This window comes from Pituophis catenifer, unplaced genomic scaffold, assembly GCF_029215685.1.
Source record: "Pituophis catenifer annectens isolate HBS135680 unplaced genomic scaffold, rPitCat1.0.hap2 SCAF_10, whole genome shotgun sequence".
Taxonomy (NCBI): Eukaryota; Metazoa; Chordata; class Lepidosauria; order Squamata; family Colubridae; genus Pituophis; species Pituophis catenifer.
Genome location: NW_027256890.1, coordinates 18707879 through 18727261, shown reverse-complemented (window position 1 = coordinate 18727261; position 19383 = coordinate 18707879). Strand labels below are relative to the sequence as shown.

Genomic DNA, 19383 nt, shown 5'->3' with positions numbered 1-19383 from the left:
TGGTAATTGAACTGAGGGGTCCTTGGTGTTTTCTGAGCTTGGTTGTTTTCTTGCAAATGTTTAATACTCAAACTAGGTAACATCATCAGTACTAGTTTAGTGTAATCGAAGTATCAACCCATTGTGGCTTGTCCAGGAAACTATGGTGAAAGCAAGTGATATGTGAGATGTGTGAATGCAGCTTTTGTTTCAAAATAGATTGAAAAATCTAATGATTTGAAAAAATCATGCTCAACATTTTCATGAATGCAAAGAAGACTGAGAAGATTCATTCTACAAAATACCCCCCCCTTTTCTCTCCAATGGAAATAAACCAACCACACTTATCACTTGCATGATTTCAGAATTTAATTATAGTTGTTACCGTAAAATTTGAAGATACAACAGAAATACCAAGAAGAAGAAGAAAAAATGAAAAGCCTCTTTTTCTACAGAATAGGCTAAAACTGATTTTCGTTACTTATTTTCAAAACTGTTTACATTAAAGACTCTTCCATTATACATAGGAAGTAGGTACAACACTTAGGCATTTCACTAGGCAGGTGGGCCCAGGGTTATAATCAGTAGGTTTTCTTTAAAATTGTTGATAATGAGATTGGTATTTCCAGGTGCTGAGATGACAGATGACAATTAGGTTTATCTTCTAGTAGTTAGACTGGCAGTTCTTGGAGAATTTATTATCAGATTTGCAGCTCTCCGTTACATTATTTGGGTGAGCAGCAGGTGGAACCACAGCAGCAACGGGGACAGCGGCAATTGGTCTGACGGCAGCAGGGATAGCAGCAAGGTTGTCTCTGTTGACAGCAAGAGCAGCCACATCTGGGACAGCATGCCTGGGGGCAGCAGCAGGGACAGCAGCCACACCTGCAACACCGGGACTGGGAACAGCGGCATGGGAAACATCCACATTTGGAACAGCAGCGAGATTGAGAACAACAACGGCATGGGGAGCATCCGCACCTAGAGCAGCGGGACTGAGGGCAACAGCAGGGGGAACATCCACACCTGGAACAACGGGACTGAGAACAGGGGGAGTATCCACACCTGGAGCAGCGGGATTGAGGACAGCAGCAGGGGATACACCCACACCTGGAACAGCGGGATTGAGGACAGCAGCAGGGGATACACCCACACCTGGAACAGCGGGATTGAGGACAGCAACATGGGATACAGCCACATTTAGCGCAGGGGGACTGAGGACAGCAGCAGGGGATACACCCACACTTGGAGCAGCGGGCTTGAGGACAGCAGCAGGGGATACACCCACACTTGGCGCAGCGGGCTTGAGGACAGCAACATGGGATACATCCACATTTAGCGCAGGGGGACTGGGAACAGGTGCAGGGGGAACATCCACACTTGGAGCAGCGGGCTTGAGGACAGCAGCAGGGGATACACCCACACTTGGAGCAGCGGGCTTGAGGACAGCAGCAGGGGATACACCCACACTTGGAGCAGCGGGCTTGAGGACAGCAACATGGGATACACCCACATTTAGCGCAGGGGGACTGAGGACAGCAGCAGGGGATACACCCACACTTGGAGCAGCGGGCTTGAGGACAGCAGCAGGGGATACATCCACACTTAGCGCAGGGAGACTGTGAGCAGGTGCAGGGGATACATCCACACTTGGAGCAGCGGGCTTGAGGACAGCAGCAGGGGATACATCCACACTTGGAGCAGCGGGCTTGAGGACAGCAACATGGGGCACAGCCACATTTAGCGCAGGGGGACTGGGAACAGGTGCAGGGGGAACATCCACACTTGGAGCAGCGGGGTTGTGGGCAGCAGCAGGGGATACACCCACACTTGGAGCAGCGGGATTGAGGACAGCAACATGGGTTACATCCACATTTAGCACAGGGGGACTGGGAACAGGTGCAGGGGATACATCCACACTTGGAGCAGCGGGATTGAGGATAGCAACATGGGTTACATCCGCATTTAGCGCAGGGGGACTGGGAGCAGGTGCAGGGGATACATCCACACTTGGAGCAGCGGGATTGAGGACAGCAGCAGGGGATACATCCACACTTGGAGCAGCGGGATTGAGGACAGCAACATGGGTTACATCCACATTTAGTGCAGGGGGACTGGGAACAGGTGCAGGGAATACATCCACACTTGGAGCAGCGGGCTTGAGGACAGCAGCAGGGGTTACATCCACATTTAACGCAGGGAGACTGTGAGCAGGTGCAGGGGATACATCCACACTTGGAGCAGCGGGCTTGAGGACAGCAGCAGGGGTTACATCCACACGTAGCGCAGGGAGACTGTGAGCAGGTGCAGGGGATACATCCACACTTGGAGCAGCGGGCTTGAGGACAGCAGCAGGGGTTACATCCACACGTAGCGCAGGGAGACTGTGAGCAGGTGCAGGGGATACATCCACACTTGGAGCAGCGGGCTTGAGGACAGCAGCAGGGGTTACATCCACACGTAGCGCAGGGAGACTGTGAGCAGGTGCAGGGGATACATCCACACTTGGAGCAGCGGGATTGAGGACAGCAGCAGGGGTAGCATCCACATTTGGAGCAGAGAGTTTTTGAGCAACAGCAGGGAGAACACCCACACTTGGAACACTTAGACTTAGAGGAAGAAGTAGCTTTAGAGCAGCGACAGGGGGAGGACCCACACTTGGCACATTTCGTGGTAGAAGAAACTTTAGAGCAACAGCAAGGGGAGGAGCCACACTTGGCACATTTGAGACTTTTGGTTCCAGAAGACATTTTGTTGTAATGAACTGAAAAAATATTAAGGTTCTTGTTAAGAAAGATAGTTGTCATTGGAGTAAGTGCAGCGTGAAATCTGACAATAGTATTTATATACCTGCATTACTATACAAAGGCTTCTGTCTTAATTTCCCAGACTAATTATTTGATCTTTTGTTCATTACGATTTAGTCCTACAAAATGAGCACTTTTCTTTTTTCATTAGCAGCTACACTCTTCAGGTAAAATAAAAAGTTTGACCGAAGTGTTCAGCATACTATGGCAAATTTTAGCGTACAATTTTTAAATCTTAGAACGTGTGCATTTGAATATGAAAACTTATCTCCAGATCTGAAATCTGTGTATTTGATATTTTACTATCCTCAAAACTTTTGGGTAGCAATAAAATGTTGAAAATGTTATGATTACCCATGTTTTCCCGAAAATAAGACCGGGTCTTATATTATTTTTTTGCTCCAAAAGTTGCATTAGGGTTTATTTTCTGGTTAGGTCTTATTTTGGGGAAAATACAATACCAATTGTGTCTGGCTGGCTGATGATCTTAACAGGGGCTTATTTTTGGGGTAGGGCTTATACTATGAGCATCCTGAAAAATCATGCTAGGGCTTATTTTCCAGTTGGGTCTTATTTTCAGGGAAATGGTATAACATGAAATATAAAATTATGATTATAAAATGAAAAGTTATGGGGTTAATGCCATATCTCTTTTGTTGCTGAAACTACAGTAGACATTGCTAGTAAAGGTCTGTTATAACATATAACTTGGGGTGTACTGTTGAATATAGTAAACCAAAGTCACTTTAATATAAGAAACCAAGAGCGTCAAAATCCTAGAATGCTAAATAGCCAATATTTAAAATATATTACCCCTATACTCAAGTATTCACAAAACAGCTAGCAAACATTTAACCTTAGAGTAACATTTTAGTAGCAAATATAACTTCTGAACGTTGGTAGCCAATTGTTTATGGTGCTATTTTCCCCACGTTCTTTTGCAATTATATTTGTATTTTGGTCTGTGACCGCAAATAAAAGTTATTATTATAATAATAAAAAAAATACTTCAAGATGAACTTCTGAAAGTCTCAAAACATGGTAGCTAAGAAGAGAAGTTGATGGATCTCGTTCTACAAGACGTTCCAGATGAGTCATCTGTTAATTCTGACTTCGACAAAGCAGTTTACATCTATCTGAATCCTTGTTAAATAAGGCATTGAATTCAACTTACCTTGTTCGGCACTGAACTTGTAAGCACACTGGAGATGAAAGTGAACGAATGAACTACCCAGAGACTGGGTAGTTTTTATATAGCTCCATAGAACCTGCCTCTAAGTGGTGATGCACCACAGAAGAACGGGAAAATTCTTCATACACCGAACCACATGTTAGCGCTATGCCATCTACCTATCTCATGTCTTTTTGGATTTTCTGGTTCTTCATTAGAAGAGAATTTTCCTACAATATATAATTAGAGGCATCTGAGGTTCATTATATTATAATTCTTACATCGCAGACATGCCAGAGGGCACTTGAAATAGATTCTTTCCTAAATAAGAACATGAGAAGGGAGAGAATGAGAACGGTTCCTTGCTGGGATCCATGTGGGTCAAATGTCATGGTCATTATTGCTCAATAACACATAATGGCTTGCCCTCTGGCAATTCCATATGACTTTGCTTGCTAGAGTTCTCCCCCACTTCCCTTAATCGTTGCAATTAGTAATGTATCTACATATTTATCTTTTCTGTCTGTCCATTTCTTTTTGGGTGATGTCAGTATTCATGTGACTCTATTAGATATGGGTATGTGATTTGATCCATATTTTTGGCAGATCACCCGAGACTTTGTTCTAGATTCCCCTTCTGTTGGAAATTAAGCAGGGCCTTTTCATTGTTTGCCTCTACTGGTTGCCTCCTAAAAGAATAATTAGTTTCCTTGGACCTGCTTTTTGGAGAAGGTGCTTTGGAAGAAGCAATAATATTGATATATTAGACCAGTGATGGCTAACCTTTTTGCCATCGCGTGCCAGGAGGGGGGGGGCGGGGGAGGTTCGCACGTGCGCATGCCCATAGTTCTATGTGCCCTGCCCTGCGCATGCGCACGCAAGCCCCCTCCCCCCCAACTCCTGGCACGCAATGGCCCAGTAGGCCTCTCTAGGAGTCTCTGGAGGCTGGGGACAGCAAAAAAGGTCACTTCCTGTCCCACCAAGAGTTGGGAAATGGGCCGTTTCAGGCCTTTGGAGGGCCTCCAAGGGAGTGGGAAAGACCCTCACCAAATTCATAGAGAGGATCTGGAGCCAGGTGAGAAAGAAAAACCGGCCTTCCCCATGCCCACAGGCCCTCCAGAGGCAGAAAACAGCCTGTTTTCCTACTTCTGGTGAGTCCAGAAGGCCTGAAAATCAGCTGGCCGGCGCGCGCATGCGCACCAGAGATGAGCTGGCGTGCCCACTGATACGGCTACGCATTCCACCTGTGGCACACTTGCCATAGGTTTGCCATCGCAGTATTAGACCTTTCTCTTCCCTCATTAAACTAGTTCTGAATTTGCTTAAAACATGTTCCATGCTGCTTTTGAAATACATAAAGGTAAAGGTTTCCTTGTCCAGTCATATCCGACTCTAAGGGCTGGTGCTCATTTCTGTTTCTTAGCCAAAGGAGCCAGCGTTGTCCAAAGACATTTCTATGGCTGTGAGACTATATGCCGAGTACACAGAATGCTGTTACTTTCCCACCAAAGTGGTGCCTATTTATCTACTCGCATTTTCATGGTTCTGAATTGCTAGGTGGACAGGAGCTGAGGCAAATAACGGGAGCTATCCCCGTTGCGCGGCACTTGGGTCTTGAACTCCGGCTGTCAGCTATCCAGCTAATAAGCTGAGCATCTTTAAAAGCTGAGCACCACTTTGAAATACATATTTGGTCCATTTTAGGTTGAAAACATTAATCAGAAACTCAACGGAAAAATAGACTGAATTATGTTCTGTACTGGCCTTAGGGATGTAGAGGGAACATCTACCTTGTTTGCAAAAAAGTTTTGACTTTGTTGCCTGGCTGTATTCCAAATAGGATGGAAAAATGCCTTGAAAGCAGCTGCTGATAGTCAGAGTCAGCAACACTGGACTAAGTGACTCAGAAGAACGCAAATTGTGTTCCTATGACATGGGAGCGTCATGAGGACAAATTAGGAAGAAAGAAAAAGTATGCCTCCGTCCATGAGAACAGAAGACAAATTATAACTATGAAGTGGGGAAAAGGATGACCTTCAACAGTGCGATGGGCAATCAATTGAGAGGACTTGTTAGCTAGTGTTTCTCATGGATGAAATCCTTGAACGGAAATGGATACTTAATCATCTGAGGAGGTGTGAAATTTGTGATGATCTGAAGGTAGCTTTTGCTCTCCCGTTTGAGTCTGAGAGCATCAGGCACGATGGAAAGTTGTGTGTTTTGATGACGAATGGAAAAGATGTAGATCCTTTTGAAAGTCTACATCTTCAGAATTTCTCATTTGCCCCCCAAATGAAACAAATCTTCCAATGATAAGCTCCCATTCTCCCAATTTGCTTTACACCAAATCCAAAATAAACTCAAATGTTTGGGAGATGTTGGGCTTTTCAACCAAATTCTTGATGCAATTATTAGGAATTTGCCCAGGGGAAGTGCTCAGCAGGGTTTGGTGTATCAAAACCATAGTAAACCAGTTGTCTCAGATGAAAAATTTAGAGGGAGAAGATGTAGTTGTGAATTGTATCCAATTCCATGATGCTCCTGTTTTTGCTTCAGGCAGCAAAGTATCTATGCCAACCTTGTTCTCAAAACTCCTTATTTTTTCTAAAGTATTTTCCAAGCTGGACTCCTTCCAAGAAGTGGGTATCTGACAGATATAAAGCGTTCCCTTGTAGAAATTCTTTTTAAGTAGGATGTCCCAAAACGAATATCTTCCCCCCCCACCCCCATTGTGGGAGAAAAAAAATGGCCTTCACCAAATAAGATGGCCACTTGCTAACTTCCTGCAGGAGTTCTTTTACTTCCTGTTGTGTTTGAATTGTGTGAACTACAGAATAACCTCTCTATTGTGTATAGCTTTGCTTTTCCTCACAGTAGCAAGAACGATTCCAAAGCTTGTTGCCAAATGTGATCTCTTTGTTCTTGTTGTGAGAAGTTCTGCTTTTCTAAATACGGGTGCATCCCTGCTGCTGTTCCCAGGACTGGATGTTCTCCCTGTTGCTATTCCTGTATCTTTTACTCCTCCTGCTGCCTGTCACACTACTAATCTTCACAGCAGATTAGCAGTTCACGCACATTCATTTCGTTGTGTGATCACCAGCTTCAGAGTTTACAAAACCATCTGGGTTTTTAATCCCTTCCTGTGTATTTGGTCCTCATTAAATCTCTTTCAACTTGTATTAAAGCCCATGCACCGATCTCTAGAGTTGTCTAGAGGATTTATCCGAAAGAACAAAATTAGGATTGAGTCCACCTCGGGTGCATTGTATCAATACACACAACACACATACAACAAGGGAAATAATAGAAACATTTAGAGAGGGGAAATAGAAATAGAATAGAATAGTTTTTTTAGTGCGAGTATTGGGGCCCAATGTTTGTAAGCCACCCAGAATTGCCTCTAGGCAAGATGGCAGCAAACAAATCTAATAAACAAACAAACAAACAAACAAACAATTAAACAAGAAGATCAATATCAAAAATACGTCTGTATACTGGTTAGCATTTATAAAATGATTTTGAGTGGTTTAATGCACTTGCACATACATCATGTGGGTATGAGAATGTGCGGATCCAATCCGATTTGGAGTGTCACTTGATATTCTTAATTAAGAGAATTTTCTGAATCAGGTTGGGGAAAAAAAGGAAAGGGGTTGGCTCATGCATAAAAGATTTTTCCAAATCATTTTAACTGATACCGAGGAATTCCAATTTGTTCTCGTCTGACAATATGATTCAGGAAGGTGATTTGATCTGGGGAATGTCCACTCTGAAGTTTTTCAGAGATTTAGCATGTAATCCTCACATGAACCCTGTAGCCGAGGTCAGCAAGGTTGGCTCAGGACAGACACATACAGATGTCAGCGTCATGTGTTCTGATGACAATATTTGCCTAGGGGACTCTACAGCTGGGACAGGAGTCAACACTTTAGCCTTCCCTCCGAGGAGTGGAAAGTTTTATTGGATTACAAGGTGGTAATTCCAGCAAATTGGCTTCGGGATAGGTTAAACATGGGCACTTGTTTTGTGACTGAGGTCACATTAATAATGTCTAGTTGGCAGTCCAATCCTCACCTATATAAATGAGTAATTTCATTCAGAGACTGATTTGCTTAACGACCAAGTTACCGGTCCCAATTTTGGTCATGAAATAAGGACTACCTGAATGAGGCTTCACTATCACTGTTCAGAGGTTCAGTCAAGAAAAAACCATTCTAAATCCTAAAAGATGCAACCAGTTCACACATATAAGATGTGGCAGAGTTCCGGGCCTTCTTTCTGACCTAAACTGTGCTATTATTCATCGTAATAATATTAGCAGCCACAGAGATTACTATGAAACAGGAACTCATATCAATTGTATGGAATCATGGTCTAAGAAGTAACCTAGATGTCTGGAAGCAGTCATCTTTGCATCATCTTCCACTTTTAGCTGACTCACCATAAAGTCGGTGGAAAAAGATGTTATTGTCTTGTAGATAATTAAAGACTATCTTGGAATAACTGCAATGTAATTCTAATGCTAACCTGGAAGGAATTCTGCAGTCCTGTTGTTTAAAATAATAGACTTTCTGGACAAAAGCATATGATTGGCTGTCCCGATTCAGTGTGACAGATGACCCCAGATTCCCCACAACCCATCCACTCATCTTGCCTTCTTGAATTTCTCAGCTATCCTCTAAATAATTATCACCCAAGATTGGCCTACCCTGTTGTGTGCCACATCAAAGCGAGAGAGTCTGTTTGCACAACAAGGGCACCAATTTTCTCAAAGTAGGTTGACAATAACCACAGGAACTTAAGTCTGTGTAACACACATGGCCCCAGTAATCCTGCTCCCACATATAAACTTGGTACACCATAACTCAGCACAAATTGATTGTGGTTTGGGTGTTGCTACTCCTATTTACAGTCCTCCCAACCTACGGGAGGACAGGTTAGAAGGTTGCTGCTTCCTAACCACTTATGGGTGCAGTGAGGACACTTTATAGATTTGTGCCAGTTTCCCATCCTCGCACGTTTCTGTAGGCATACTGGATCTCTCTCTTCGTGTATATATAACCATTGAATGATTACAGCTACATGTTGCCAAGAAATATTCATTTTCAGGAGTCTCTAGGTCATCATCTTTACAGATGACAGCAGGGACATCTTAACTGTTTAGCATTGTGCTGAAAAAAAGGTCACGACAATGTTGATTATAAGAAGCTATTCTTATTCAACCTCAGGGGAAATATGTACTTTTGAGTGCTTTTTTTAGATGACAAGAGAGCTTAGGTGAAACTCTCATGGGTTTGTTTTGTTAACACAATCTACTCAGACAGCTGCTGGACAACCACAAAGTGCTGAACCCTTTTAGCCTAATATGTTGGGCCAACTTAGTGATTTCTCAAGGTCCATGGGTATGTGAAATTCTTCCACTGAAACCAGAGATGGGTTTCAGCAGGTTCTGACCAGTTCTGGAGAACCGGTAATGGAAATTTTGAGTAGTTTAGAGAACTGGTAAATACCACCTCTGACTGGCCCCACCCTCCTCTATTCTCTGCCTCCCGAATCCCAGTTGATCGGGAGGAAATGGAGATTTTACAGTATCCTTCCCCTGCTACGCCCACCAAGCCACACCCACAGAACCAATAGTAAAATGTGTTGAATCCCACCACTGACTGAAACTTATTGCCACGGAGGGGAAAAGAAACACAGACACTCAACTGAATATTGCCTTTCATGGCTCCAGAGTTTTATTGGATGGATAGAACATCTGGGAAAATCTCAAACCTTGAATTAACATGGAAACATTATCTATCGCACCCTGTCGGGCCCGTCTCAACTTGCTCATTTAGAAGAGAAGAGCCTCCAACTGCATTATTAATGAAAGGAACACCTTTACTAAAGACAAGCCAGGTGTAGCCAGATCCGTGCAAAATCTGCCCATTTACTTTTCCCTTTTCAGATCCCCTCCCCTCATTATCTGTTTAGTGTCCAATGGGATTCAAACAAATTGTTTTGGTAACAGTCCTGTGTCTTGTCGGGCTCGATGAAGCTCCACACTCCATTCCCACGCTTGTGGCCTTGGGGTCAGCCGGCTGATGTCTCTGCCAGGCATTCGGTGTAGTTTCGATTTCTGGCTTTTCTCCCTCTCTGTGTTAGCTCGCCCTCCCTTCCCCCTGGGGGCTTATGATAGTCTGGCATCGCGAAGCAGAGATGAGGCAGAGCAGAATGGCAACAATGTTGACCAGGTTTTTAGAAGATAGAAGATAAGACTTATCACCTAGATGGACTCATTAGCAATACAACTGTATCGTATTGGTTCCAAGTTGTAAATCAAATAAAGGAAGCAACCATGAAGTTGGAGGAAGTGATGGAGCTGACCCTCTGCTTTGTAGATCAACATGATCTTCTAGTTTTCTTCAGCAACATTTGGTCTTGGCAAACATCAGGGGCTACAGCAAGACTTGGTAGAGCATTTAGACTGGCAGCAGCAAGGGGCACAACAGGTCTGGCAATCACCGGAAGGGTGGCAAAGCACAGTTGATCCAACAGATGAAGGACCACAGTAATCACCACCATCCATCCTTGTGAGGAGAAGGAAGAAACTGAAACAGAAAGAGGTTTTGAAGGCGAGGAGAAACTTCTGGTGGTCCTTTCTAACTTGGAGATGATTCTACTTCCACAACATGCTTAACTCACTTAATGCTAGAGAAAACAGAAAGAAAAAAAAAGGACAAAGTTCCTTAAAATAACTCATAAAAGGAGGTAACTAGCTTCCGTTCCCAAGCTCAGCTTCTGAAAGAAAAAACAGCATGCAAAGAAAGTTGAATAAGAGAAGAAAATACACATAGTTTTAATTGCATTCAGGTTTCCATAGCTTCTATTCACCACTTGTTTTTATCTTTCCCTTTTCCTACTTCCCTCTTCTCTCTTTTTGTTTTCGAAGTCAAACCGGTCCTGATTTCTAAGTTGTCACCCTGATTGTACTACAAGCCCTCTGCGTTTAAAATTGTTAGTTTATCCCTAGAGCTCTGACGGGGATGGGTTTTTCCCCATAATCTATGCAATACAATTGGAAGGAGAATTAACATGCCCCGAATTAACCCAGAAAAATTCAGGGAATTCTCCTTACCTTCTTAAACGGGAGTGAAACGACCAACTCTGACAATAGACCCAGATGAATGAACAGCAGCCTAATTCTGATCTTTTTTTAAAAAAATAGAGCTTCTTGCATTGGTTCCCTAGAAGGTGAGTCAGCACTGAAGAATGTCAATTAATTCTCACCACTTAAGAAATGCCCCCTGGTCCTCTCAGATATCTTTTGATTTACACATTCATCCCTTGTGGCAAATATCTGATAAAGGCTATGATTAAATACAAGAATGGTATTGTCGCAGGGTAAGGTTCAGATCTAGTGTGCTGTACTGAAGATTTATTTTAAAATATAACTTAAAAGAGTTTTCCAGGCAATGAGCATGCTTGCTCATCAAAGTGACCCATTAGCCTCATGGTTAATAAATATAATAATAATAATTAGTACCCAAACGGCTTTGGAGCAGAGGTGGGTTTCAGCAGGTTCTGACCAGTTCTGGAGAACCGGTAGTGGAAATTTTGAGTAGTTCGGAGAACCGGTAGTAAAAATTCTGTCTGGCCCCGCCCCCCTCTATTCTCTGCCTCCCAAGTCCCAGCTGATTGGGAGGAAATGAGGATTTTGCAGTAACCTTCCATTGGAGTGGGAAGTGGGATTGGGAAGTGGAGTGGTAGATTTTATAGTATCCTTCCCCTGCCATGCCCACCAAGCCATGCCACGCCCACCAAGCCACACCCACAGAACCAGTAGTAAGAAATTTTGAAACCCACCACTGCTTTGGAGGGTTTTTTTTTTTGTTGTTGTTGTTATCTAAAGCATCTTATTTCTGGGCTGGAGATACATACAGTACATGGGGCACAGCCTCCCTTGTGAACATATTACAATTTTCTCGGTGGGAGCCATTTTTTTTTTTTAAAAATCTAGTATTGCAGAGTTTTAACATGAAATAGCTTTTTTAGACTCACAACAGAGACATTTAGTTATTTGCACGAAACAAACCTGAAAAATAGCACTGCCGTGGGCTTGTATTTGGACGGTCAAATTTCAATGATGCAATCTGGGATCAGCAGGGGTTTTGTATCGGGCATCTTTTGCTAGCCTAAAGGCTGGGTGCACCAATCAATCATAAATATGTGTTATCTTCAGATAGCCCTTAAATTTTAATTAACAAAGGAGGGAGTCCTAAATGATGGATTAGCAAACACGTTGTAAATGCTTTGCCCAAATTATGACTTCATATGAGTTTCAAACTGTAATCTTTTGCATGCCTTCTGGTTCAGTCTGATTGAATTACTGCGGGATAATTTCGGTGTGCCTTTTAATCTTCTAGAACGGGGAGACTTTTTAAAAGCAGATCCAGTTGAAACCAAACTCATGAGCCAAGAGGTGATGTTGTGGATGATCATGAATGTTGATTGTTCAATGACAACCTCACCGTTTCATGTATATCTACCTTTAATTATCTGAGATACTTTTTAAAAATTAGAGATGGTTTAAGTCCAGGGATAGGAGCAGGAGGTAAACGCCATTGTCAGATACTGCACTGAGAGTTAGTGAATACTTTGCCGAACCACGATAATGCCTCATTTCCTAAAGAAAGGGTTATGAAGTGATATATAAGCCCTACCCATTTCAAGAGGGCCTCATTCACAAATTTAATATACTCCACAGATACTTGTCAAGGCAGGATGTGGGCTTACTCAAAAATAAATCCTACCATGCCTAGTGGGCCATTTCAAGCATATCTCCAAGATTGCAAAGACAATGCTAGATGGGTGTTGGTGAGGCTGTAATGTAGCTTCTCAAACCAAATGTATTCCAAATGTAGAATATTTTGAATGTGGGCCAGAGAGAAATCTCATGATTTTCTTGCAGATCCATCTTTGTTCACCATCACAAAAATGCTCCCCCCCTGCAGTAGAACTTAGCAATAGCACTTGGATTTATATCCTGCTTCACGGTGCTTTACAGCTCCTCTCTAAGCAGTTTACAGAGTCAGCCTATTGCCCCCAACAATCTGGGTCCTCATTTTACTGACCTCAGAAAGATGGAAGGCTGAGTCAACCTTGAGCTGGTCAAGATCGAATTCCTGGCAGTGAGGAGTGAGTTAGCCTGCAATACTGCATTTTAACCACTGTGCCACCATGGCTCAGTAGCCTACAGTTTGGCTGTGACCAATCTGGTTGTCGTTGCAATTCATGTTTTTGCAATTGATTTGATCTCGGAAGCTAAGCAGAATCGGAAGGGTTAATACTTAGGATGGGATCTGCCTGGAAACCCCAGGGCAATTGGTTGATGAAGAAGAAGCATCTGAGGATAAGGCAAGCTTCTTCTGTAACATTGCTGGGAAAATTTGCATGAAAGCAATCACCAAGGCTCAAACTTGACCTGAGATCATCTTTATGTTTCATTGGATGAATGAATGCCATATCAAGAATATCTCATGAGAATGGAGATGAGGTTTGACCTGTATATCTATGATTAAAATAGCATGTACTACACTACAACGAAAATTACGTTGGTTCCAGAATCAGTTCAAAGTTTTGGTTTAATGCAGAGGTGGTATTCAGCAGGTTCTGACCAGTTCTGGAGAACCGGTAGTGGAAAGTTTGAGTAGTTCAGAGAACCGGTAAATCCTTCTCCTCCCCACGTCCACCAAGCCACGCCCACAGAACCGGTAGTAAAAAAATTTGAATCCCACCACTGGTTTAATGTGAGCTTAAGGTTGTTTCCCCCAACTGGAGTTTTCATTTTGAATTATGTTTCCATATATCCTGGTTTATATGTGGTAGCAGGATTACTAGATATATGAAGGGGAGATCAAAGGTTAACTACTCTGTGATACAATAAAGAGTTGGCATCTCCCTTGAAAAATTAACATGGATCTCTTCAGTGAAATGAAAATGTCAACAAGAGGACAAGTGAGAAAATTACCTCAAGCTGGTTAAGGATCATCTTGAACCCTTTTTTGGTACAGCTTTTAGTTTTCAAGAAATCAGCATTACACAAATAGATATTGCAATAATACGCACTTTATTTGCAAAAGAACAGAAGGGAAAAAAGGTTCTAGCTTAAGGAGAAGAGAATGAAAATTATGCACTTCTCTATTCTACGCAATAGGGTCATCCACTCTTGATGAATAGAGCTTCTTTCCCCCCCAAAAAATGAAAAAGAAGAAATTGAAGAGTTTTAGAAGAAGAGTTGCAAAGCTTCATCTTGTCTCTCAGCAGACAGGAAAAGAAAAGGTCGACCAACGAAACTTCAAATGGGTGCCGGTGTTGTTGTGTTGATTTCATTGCAGCCGTAGAGTTGAGTGGGGAGTGGTGATTTTTCAACAGCCACAGCCACAGCCACAACATGAGTTTCTACGTCCGGTCGTGCAGTAAATGGGCATGCAACACATAGGCGCACAGCCGAAGGACGGCATGCAACCTGGGTAGCATGACTGACAGCCCCCGGAGGGCATGCATAACACAATGGTGGATGATCTACCCCTATTGCCGTTCCCGCAGCAGCTGCAGCAGTCCCACATGCCCATGGTAAGAGATGGAAGGCTGGAATAGAGGAAGAAAACCAGGAAAGTGTTCACAAGGATGATACTTTTCTGCAATTCAGTTCTAGAGAAGCAACCAACTTTTCTCATCCATTGGGGTGATCCAAGGAACCCCAGCTACGCTAATCTAGCTACCATTTTGTGTTCCAGAAGAAATGGTGGGGTTAGCTAAAGTCTACCTAACAAGCGACGCCCATCCTTTCTTCATGCGCTGAACCCAATTATAGTGACGGTCTTCAGCACTTGGGGATATTAAAATATCCATGGAGTACAAGGAAAAAAGATATTGGAGAAATAGATTTATCAAACGTGCTAGGCTAATTGAAGGCTATTGGCAACGTGTGTTTAAAAAACCCAATAAAACCAGTGTTAAAAATGGAATCAGTTATAAACATAAAATCAGAGATTATATTAGAAGTGATTTACAGCAATTTTGGACCGGAGGGAGATTCCTTATGAAGCCGACTTTAATTTAAGAGCTTTGCACTACACTTCAAAATCTTTGAAAGACAGAAATTCATCTACACTTTCCTTGATTAAACTCAAGAATTCCCAGAGGAGAACACATTAACTGATGATAAGAGAACAAAACCATACTTCCCATTAAAAAGCAGCAGATTAAATAAGTGCAAATAAGTAAGCTAAAACGTATAGGAATACAAACATGACTAAAAAAAAAAAGAACTAGAACAGTAATATGAATAATGAATATTACAAAAAATAGATTTATTTCAGTGCTAAACAATAAGATGTCTGAGTTACTAAAATTCTAAAAGAACGTTATTCAAATGCCACATTATAATCCAATCTCAATAAATACTATAGTAAGTGATTAGGATTTTGTAAAATCAGTAAAAATCCAATAAATGAAAATGAATTCAGTCATCCAGTAATTTTTACTCTGTATAGGACATGCTTCCTGGCCAACTGTTGCTAATTTCCATGAAATAAATAAAGTGGGTGTAGTAACTGCTACGTAATACCTAAGAAAGGTTAGGATTAAAATTATAATTAAATGTCAATTGCTGCATTTCTTGTGATTCTACTCTGATCTGTAAATCTCCTACAGCAACTCTCTTGCTCAGTTATAACTCATCATTCTGAGGACAAATCTGCAATGATTTCTTTCAAATACCAAGATACTGGAAATGCATCCATTAAAACAAAAACTATTCTAGGATTTCTGGTGGCCTCCACTGGCCTTTAGATTGAAAAATTGGGCGATCGGCATTGAAGAATGAGCAGCCCAGGTATCAAGACTTCTGTTGAATGTAGTATTTATTTTTTTTAAAAAAAAGCTAAAGTGCTAAAACAAAGGTGAAGTCTATCTCACTTCAGAAGCTGAAAGTGGCTTTAAAAGAAAGCATCCTTGGATAGAAAACTGGCATGCAATCCTCAATTTTCGGAAGTCACATTATAAATACCGCAATTCCATTCCTTGAACAATTTCCATTGAATTCAGTGAGGCACACTCTCTGAAAGTTACCTAATCGCAACCACCTTGCCACAAGAGAAGAAGGATTAGAGCAGAGATGCACCTATATCGAACAATAAAAATCATGCCAAATTTGTTACAACTTACGTTGTGTAGTAGTAGAGAGAAGCTTGTAGGTTTATGGAACTCGGTTCTGGGATATGGGCCTTTTATACAACTCCATGTAGTTTTTCCGGAGGAAATGAGACGTCACGACAAAAATGGGGAACTACATTATCTTCCGCCAATATAGCTGTCTCTGTTTGATGAGGTGCCTCTTTCATTTTTACGATTAAGTTACAAAAATGAATGATTAAGGTTAATAACAGTGGTTTTTTTTTGCCTACCTAGCACCAGAAGGCAGTAGGAAATTGCAGTGAAGAATGTTGATCTCCACAGGCTTCCAAGCAGGATTCATTCCCCTATCTCCTCATGAGCTTGTTACGTGGGTTTCATTGGATTAAAGTTTTTCCATTTTTATCACACACCCTAAAAAATAAAATTCCACGAAGGCCACTTAGGCCAATTATACTAATTAAGGAAGACAAACTACCTTTGAGCAAGAAAGATCCAGGTGACAACATGGAATAAGCATTTGTTGTCAAGACGTACGACTCTCCATTTTCAAACCTGAAGACTGTTCTGTCCAACAAGATGGAGCAACTGAAAATCTCCCCAGATCCTAGATGGTCTGATTTCCAAAACAAAATCAATTCTTTTAGAATCCTCCATTGTTTTTTTTAAAAAACAAGCGTTTGAATTTTTACAGGAGATTTCACCAATCACAGCTTTCTCTTTTAATGTACTCTATATCGTTCTTTGTGCTAATATTCAGTTTAAAAACACAATATATGGCTGAGGAAGAAATGCCTCATGGTCTGTGCTGATATTCTCTTTATAGTGTTAGAAATATATCAATAATATTTTACAAGTTCAGGAGAATTTCTGAGTTCATTTCTACATGCCTGGGAGGACAGCTTAATTAATAATAACCATAAAAAAGGAATTAGATGTAGAAACATATCTACTCTACATTGCTTTGATGATGATGTTGACGACGACGATGATGACAATAAAGATCTAAGCTGCTTAAACCAAAATGTACTTTAGTTTCTGTTGTCTTTACACGTGTAAACCCAAACTACAATGAACACTAGTGAAATAAACCATAGTTTAATGTCATGTACAAAACAGGCCTACCGTTTGTCATGAAAAAAGGCAGTATTCCTAAATGGAGTTGGGGAGTGGAAGTTAGACATAAAATCTAGGTTAAAGATCAAAATACCTTTAAGCCAAACTCAGCTCTCGGTAATTCGAAAGATTTACCCAGGTAGTTTTCTTGACAAGAGTATGGAAGTAGCTTATCATTCCTTTCAAGTAGTAGGGTTAGTACTAGTACTAACCAGCTTTTTCAAGTAGTGGTAGTTAGCCAGGTGCAGAGTCTGAATTGTAAATGGCTAGGTTCACACATCATGTTTCGTGACTGTTATCTTCATCGACACTGCAATGGGTTAGAAGAAGTGGGAAAGATCATACACTAATTTCCTAATCATGAGCAATTCTTATGTATCCTATTTGATATTGTGCTCGATGTTGTTCTGTTATGTTCTGTGTAATTTGTTCCACGAGAAACTTAGTGTAACAATGCATCCTCCGAATGCGACCCGGGGTGTGTTGATTCAATGGGCGACATCAGAAAATGAAATGCACTGAAACAATGCAGAGCTGTTTGGAATGTTTATTATCTATTATCTATCATACAACCAAGAAAAAAACAACAGAGTGGGAGAGATAGTATGAGAGTAATATTTCAAAAACTGAACAGACCTTCTTTGGGGCGGGGGAGGAGGGCTGTAGAAAAGGAAGGGAAGGAAGAGGTGAGGAGGACCTAGGGAGAATTAAGGGAGGGACAGAGTTATAAAAACTGAATGCATTTAGTGAAGGAGTACAAGGAGGTCAACCGCCATGGAATGACGATGGCATTTTCTTGAATAGTTGGGTTGTGTAGTTCGGTTGTCCTACTGCAGTGTCGTTTGGAGTTCTTTAAGAACATCCCTGTTTAGGGAAGCAGGAACCACAACACCCACAGGACCCACCACAGGACCCACCGCAGGACCCGCCACAGGACCCACCGCAGGACCCACCACAGGACCCACCACAGGACCCACAACCGCAGCAAGGGGAGCAGCCGCAACCACAACCACAACCACAACCACAACCACAACCATACCCAGATGACTGTCTACTGCAACAAGGTCCACAACCACAACAGGAGGAGCATTGGGGACACGAGCAGGATGACCCACAACCCCCACAAGCACAGCAGGGAGAGCAAGAACAGCAAGGGCCACAACAGCAGGGTGCCCCACAGGAGGAACAGGAGGGACCACAACCAGAAGAGCAGCAGGGGACGCAACAGCAGGGGTAGCAGCCACAGATGGGACAGCAGGCCATCTTTTTGATGAGTTGTGAAGTTCTGGTGGAAAAGAAACAAGGGAATGTTAGAGGCAGTCTCTTCAGAAGAGCGATGGGCCACAATTCCAGAGCCACAATTTCCATGCATTAAAATATCTACTTGTAAACGAGGAATGTAGGAGGAAAATTATGGAACTCACTAGCTCCAAAGGGCATCCCCCACCTATCGGGATGACTTGGAAAGTAGTTCTATCTTGTCTATAACTATTTCAAAACTGAAAGGAGCATACTAAGGAAAGACCATGGATGAATGAGATGGTGGGCCTGCCATTTTGTTGAGTTTCTCCAATGCAGCTTTGTCTGCTGCTGAGTGATCCAGATGCTTGATAAAACAGATTTTTGGCCTGTTCTGAAAGCTTTCTGCTTTTCATATCTTGTACCTGTTCAACCTCGACAATTGATTCATTTTTAATTGGAGAAGCAACAAACTCAGTTTGGGATCATTCAACAGCTTATGCCCCAAGATTGAATTGTAGCCTCTCCTTTGGAAGTCAGTTTATGATATCCATCAAGACTTACTTTTAATAAGTATACATAGAAATGGATTCTATATATTCTTGTTTTTCATCCCAACCTTAGATTAAACCATCAGCTACGGGGGAAAATATGAAATGGGAGAGAAAGCTATAAAATGTTATAGCTTTTTAAAAAAGAAAATCCAGGAATAGTCTATCTTATATCAACAAAGGACCACTTACCTTGTAGGTGGTGGAAATGGCTAGGAGAGTTAACCCAGTTGAGTGAATGAAGATTTGGGGAACAGGGGGACCTTTTATACAGCTCCGTGCACCCTGCACTTGGGAAATGAGGCACTAACAAGGAATGGTGATCTCTTTATTAACCATC

The 19383-nt window shown here is 42.1% G+C and overlaps 1 protein-coding gene across 1 annotated transcript; it reads right to left on the bottom strand.

The window, feature by feature from the left end:
- Positions 1–643: 643 nt before the first annotated feature.
- Positions 644–18693, bottom strand: LOC139322374 (calphotin-like). The gene is made up of 3 exons (XM_070951474.1): positions 18678–18693; positions 18085–18538; positions 644–2588 (listed from the first exon to the last, which is right to left on the bottom strand). The coding sequence occupies exons 1-3, from the start codon at positions 18691–18693 to the stop codon at positions 644–646; spliced, it is 2415 nt and encodes an 804-aa protein (XP_070807575.1).
- Between the last annotated feature and the right edge of the window lie 690 nt (positions 18694–19383).

Coding starts and splice junctions, on each gene's coding strand:
- LOC139322374 (XM_070951474.1), bottom strand. Junction 2,589..18,084: donor GAACTCCAAACGACACTGCA/GTAGGACAACCG, acceptor TCTTCCTCTAAG/TCTAAGTGTTCCAAGTGTGG.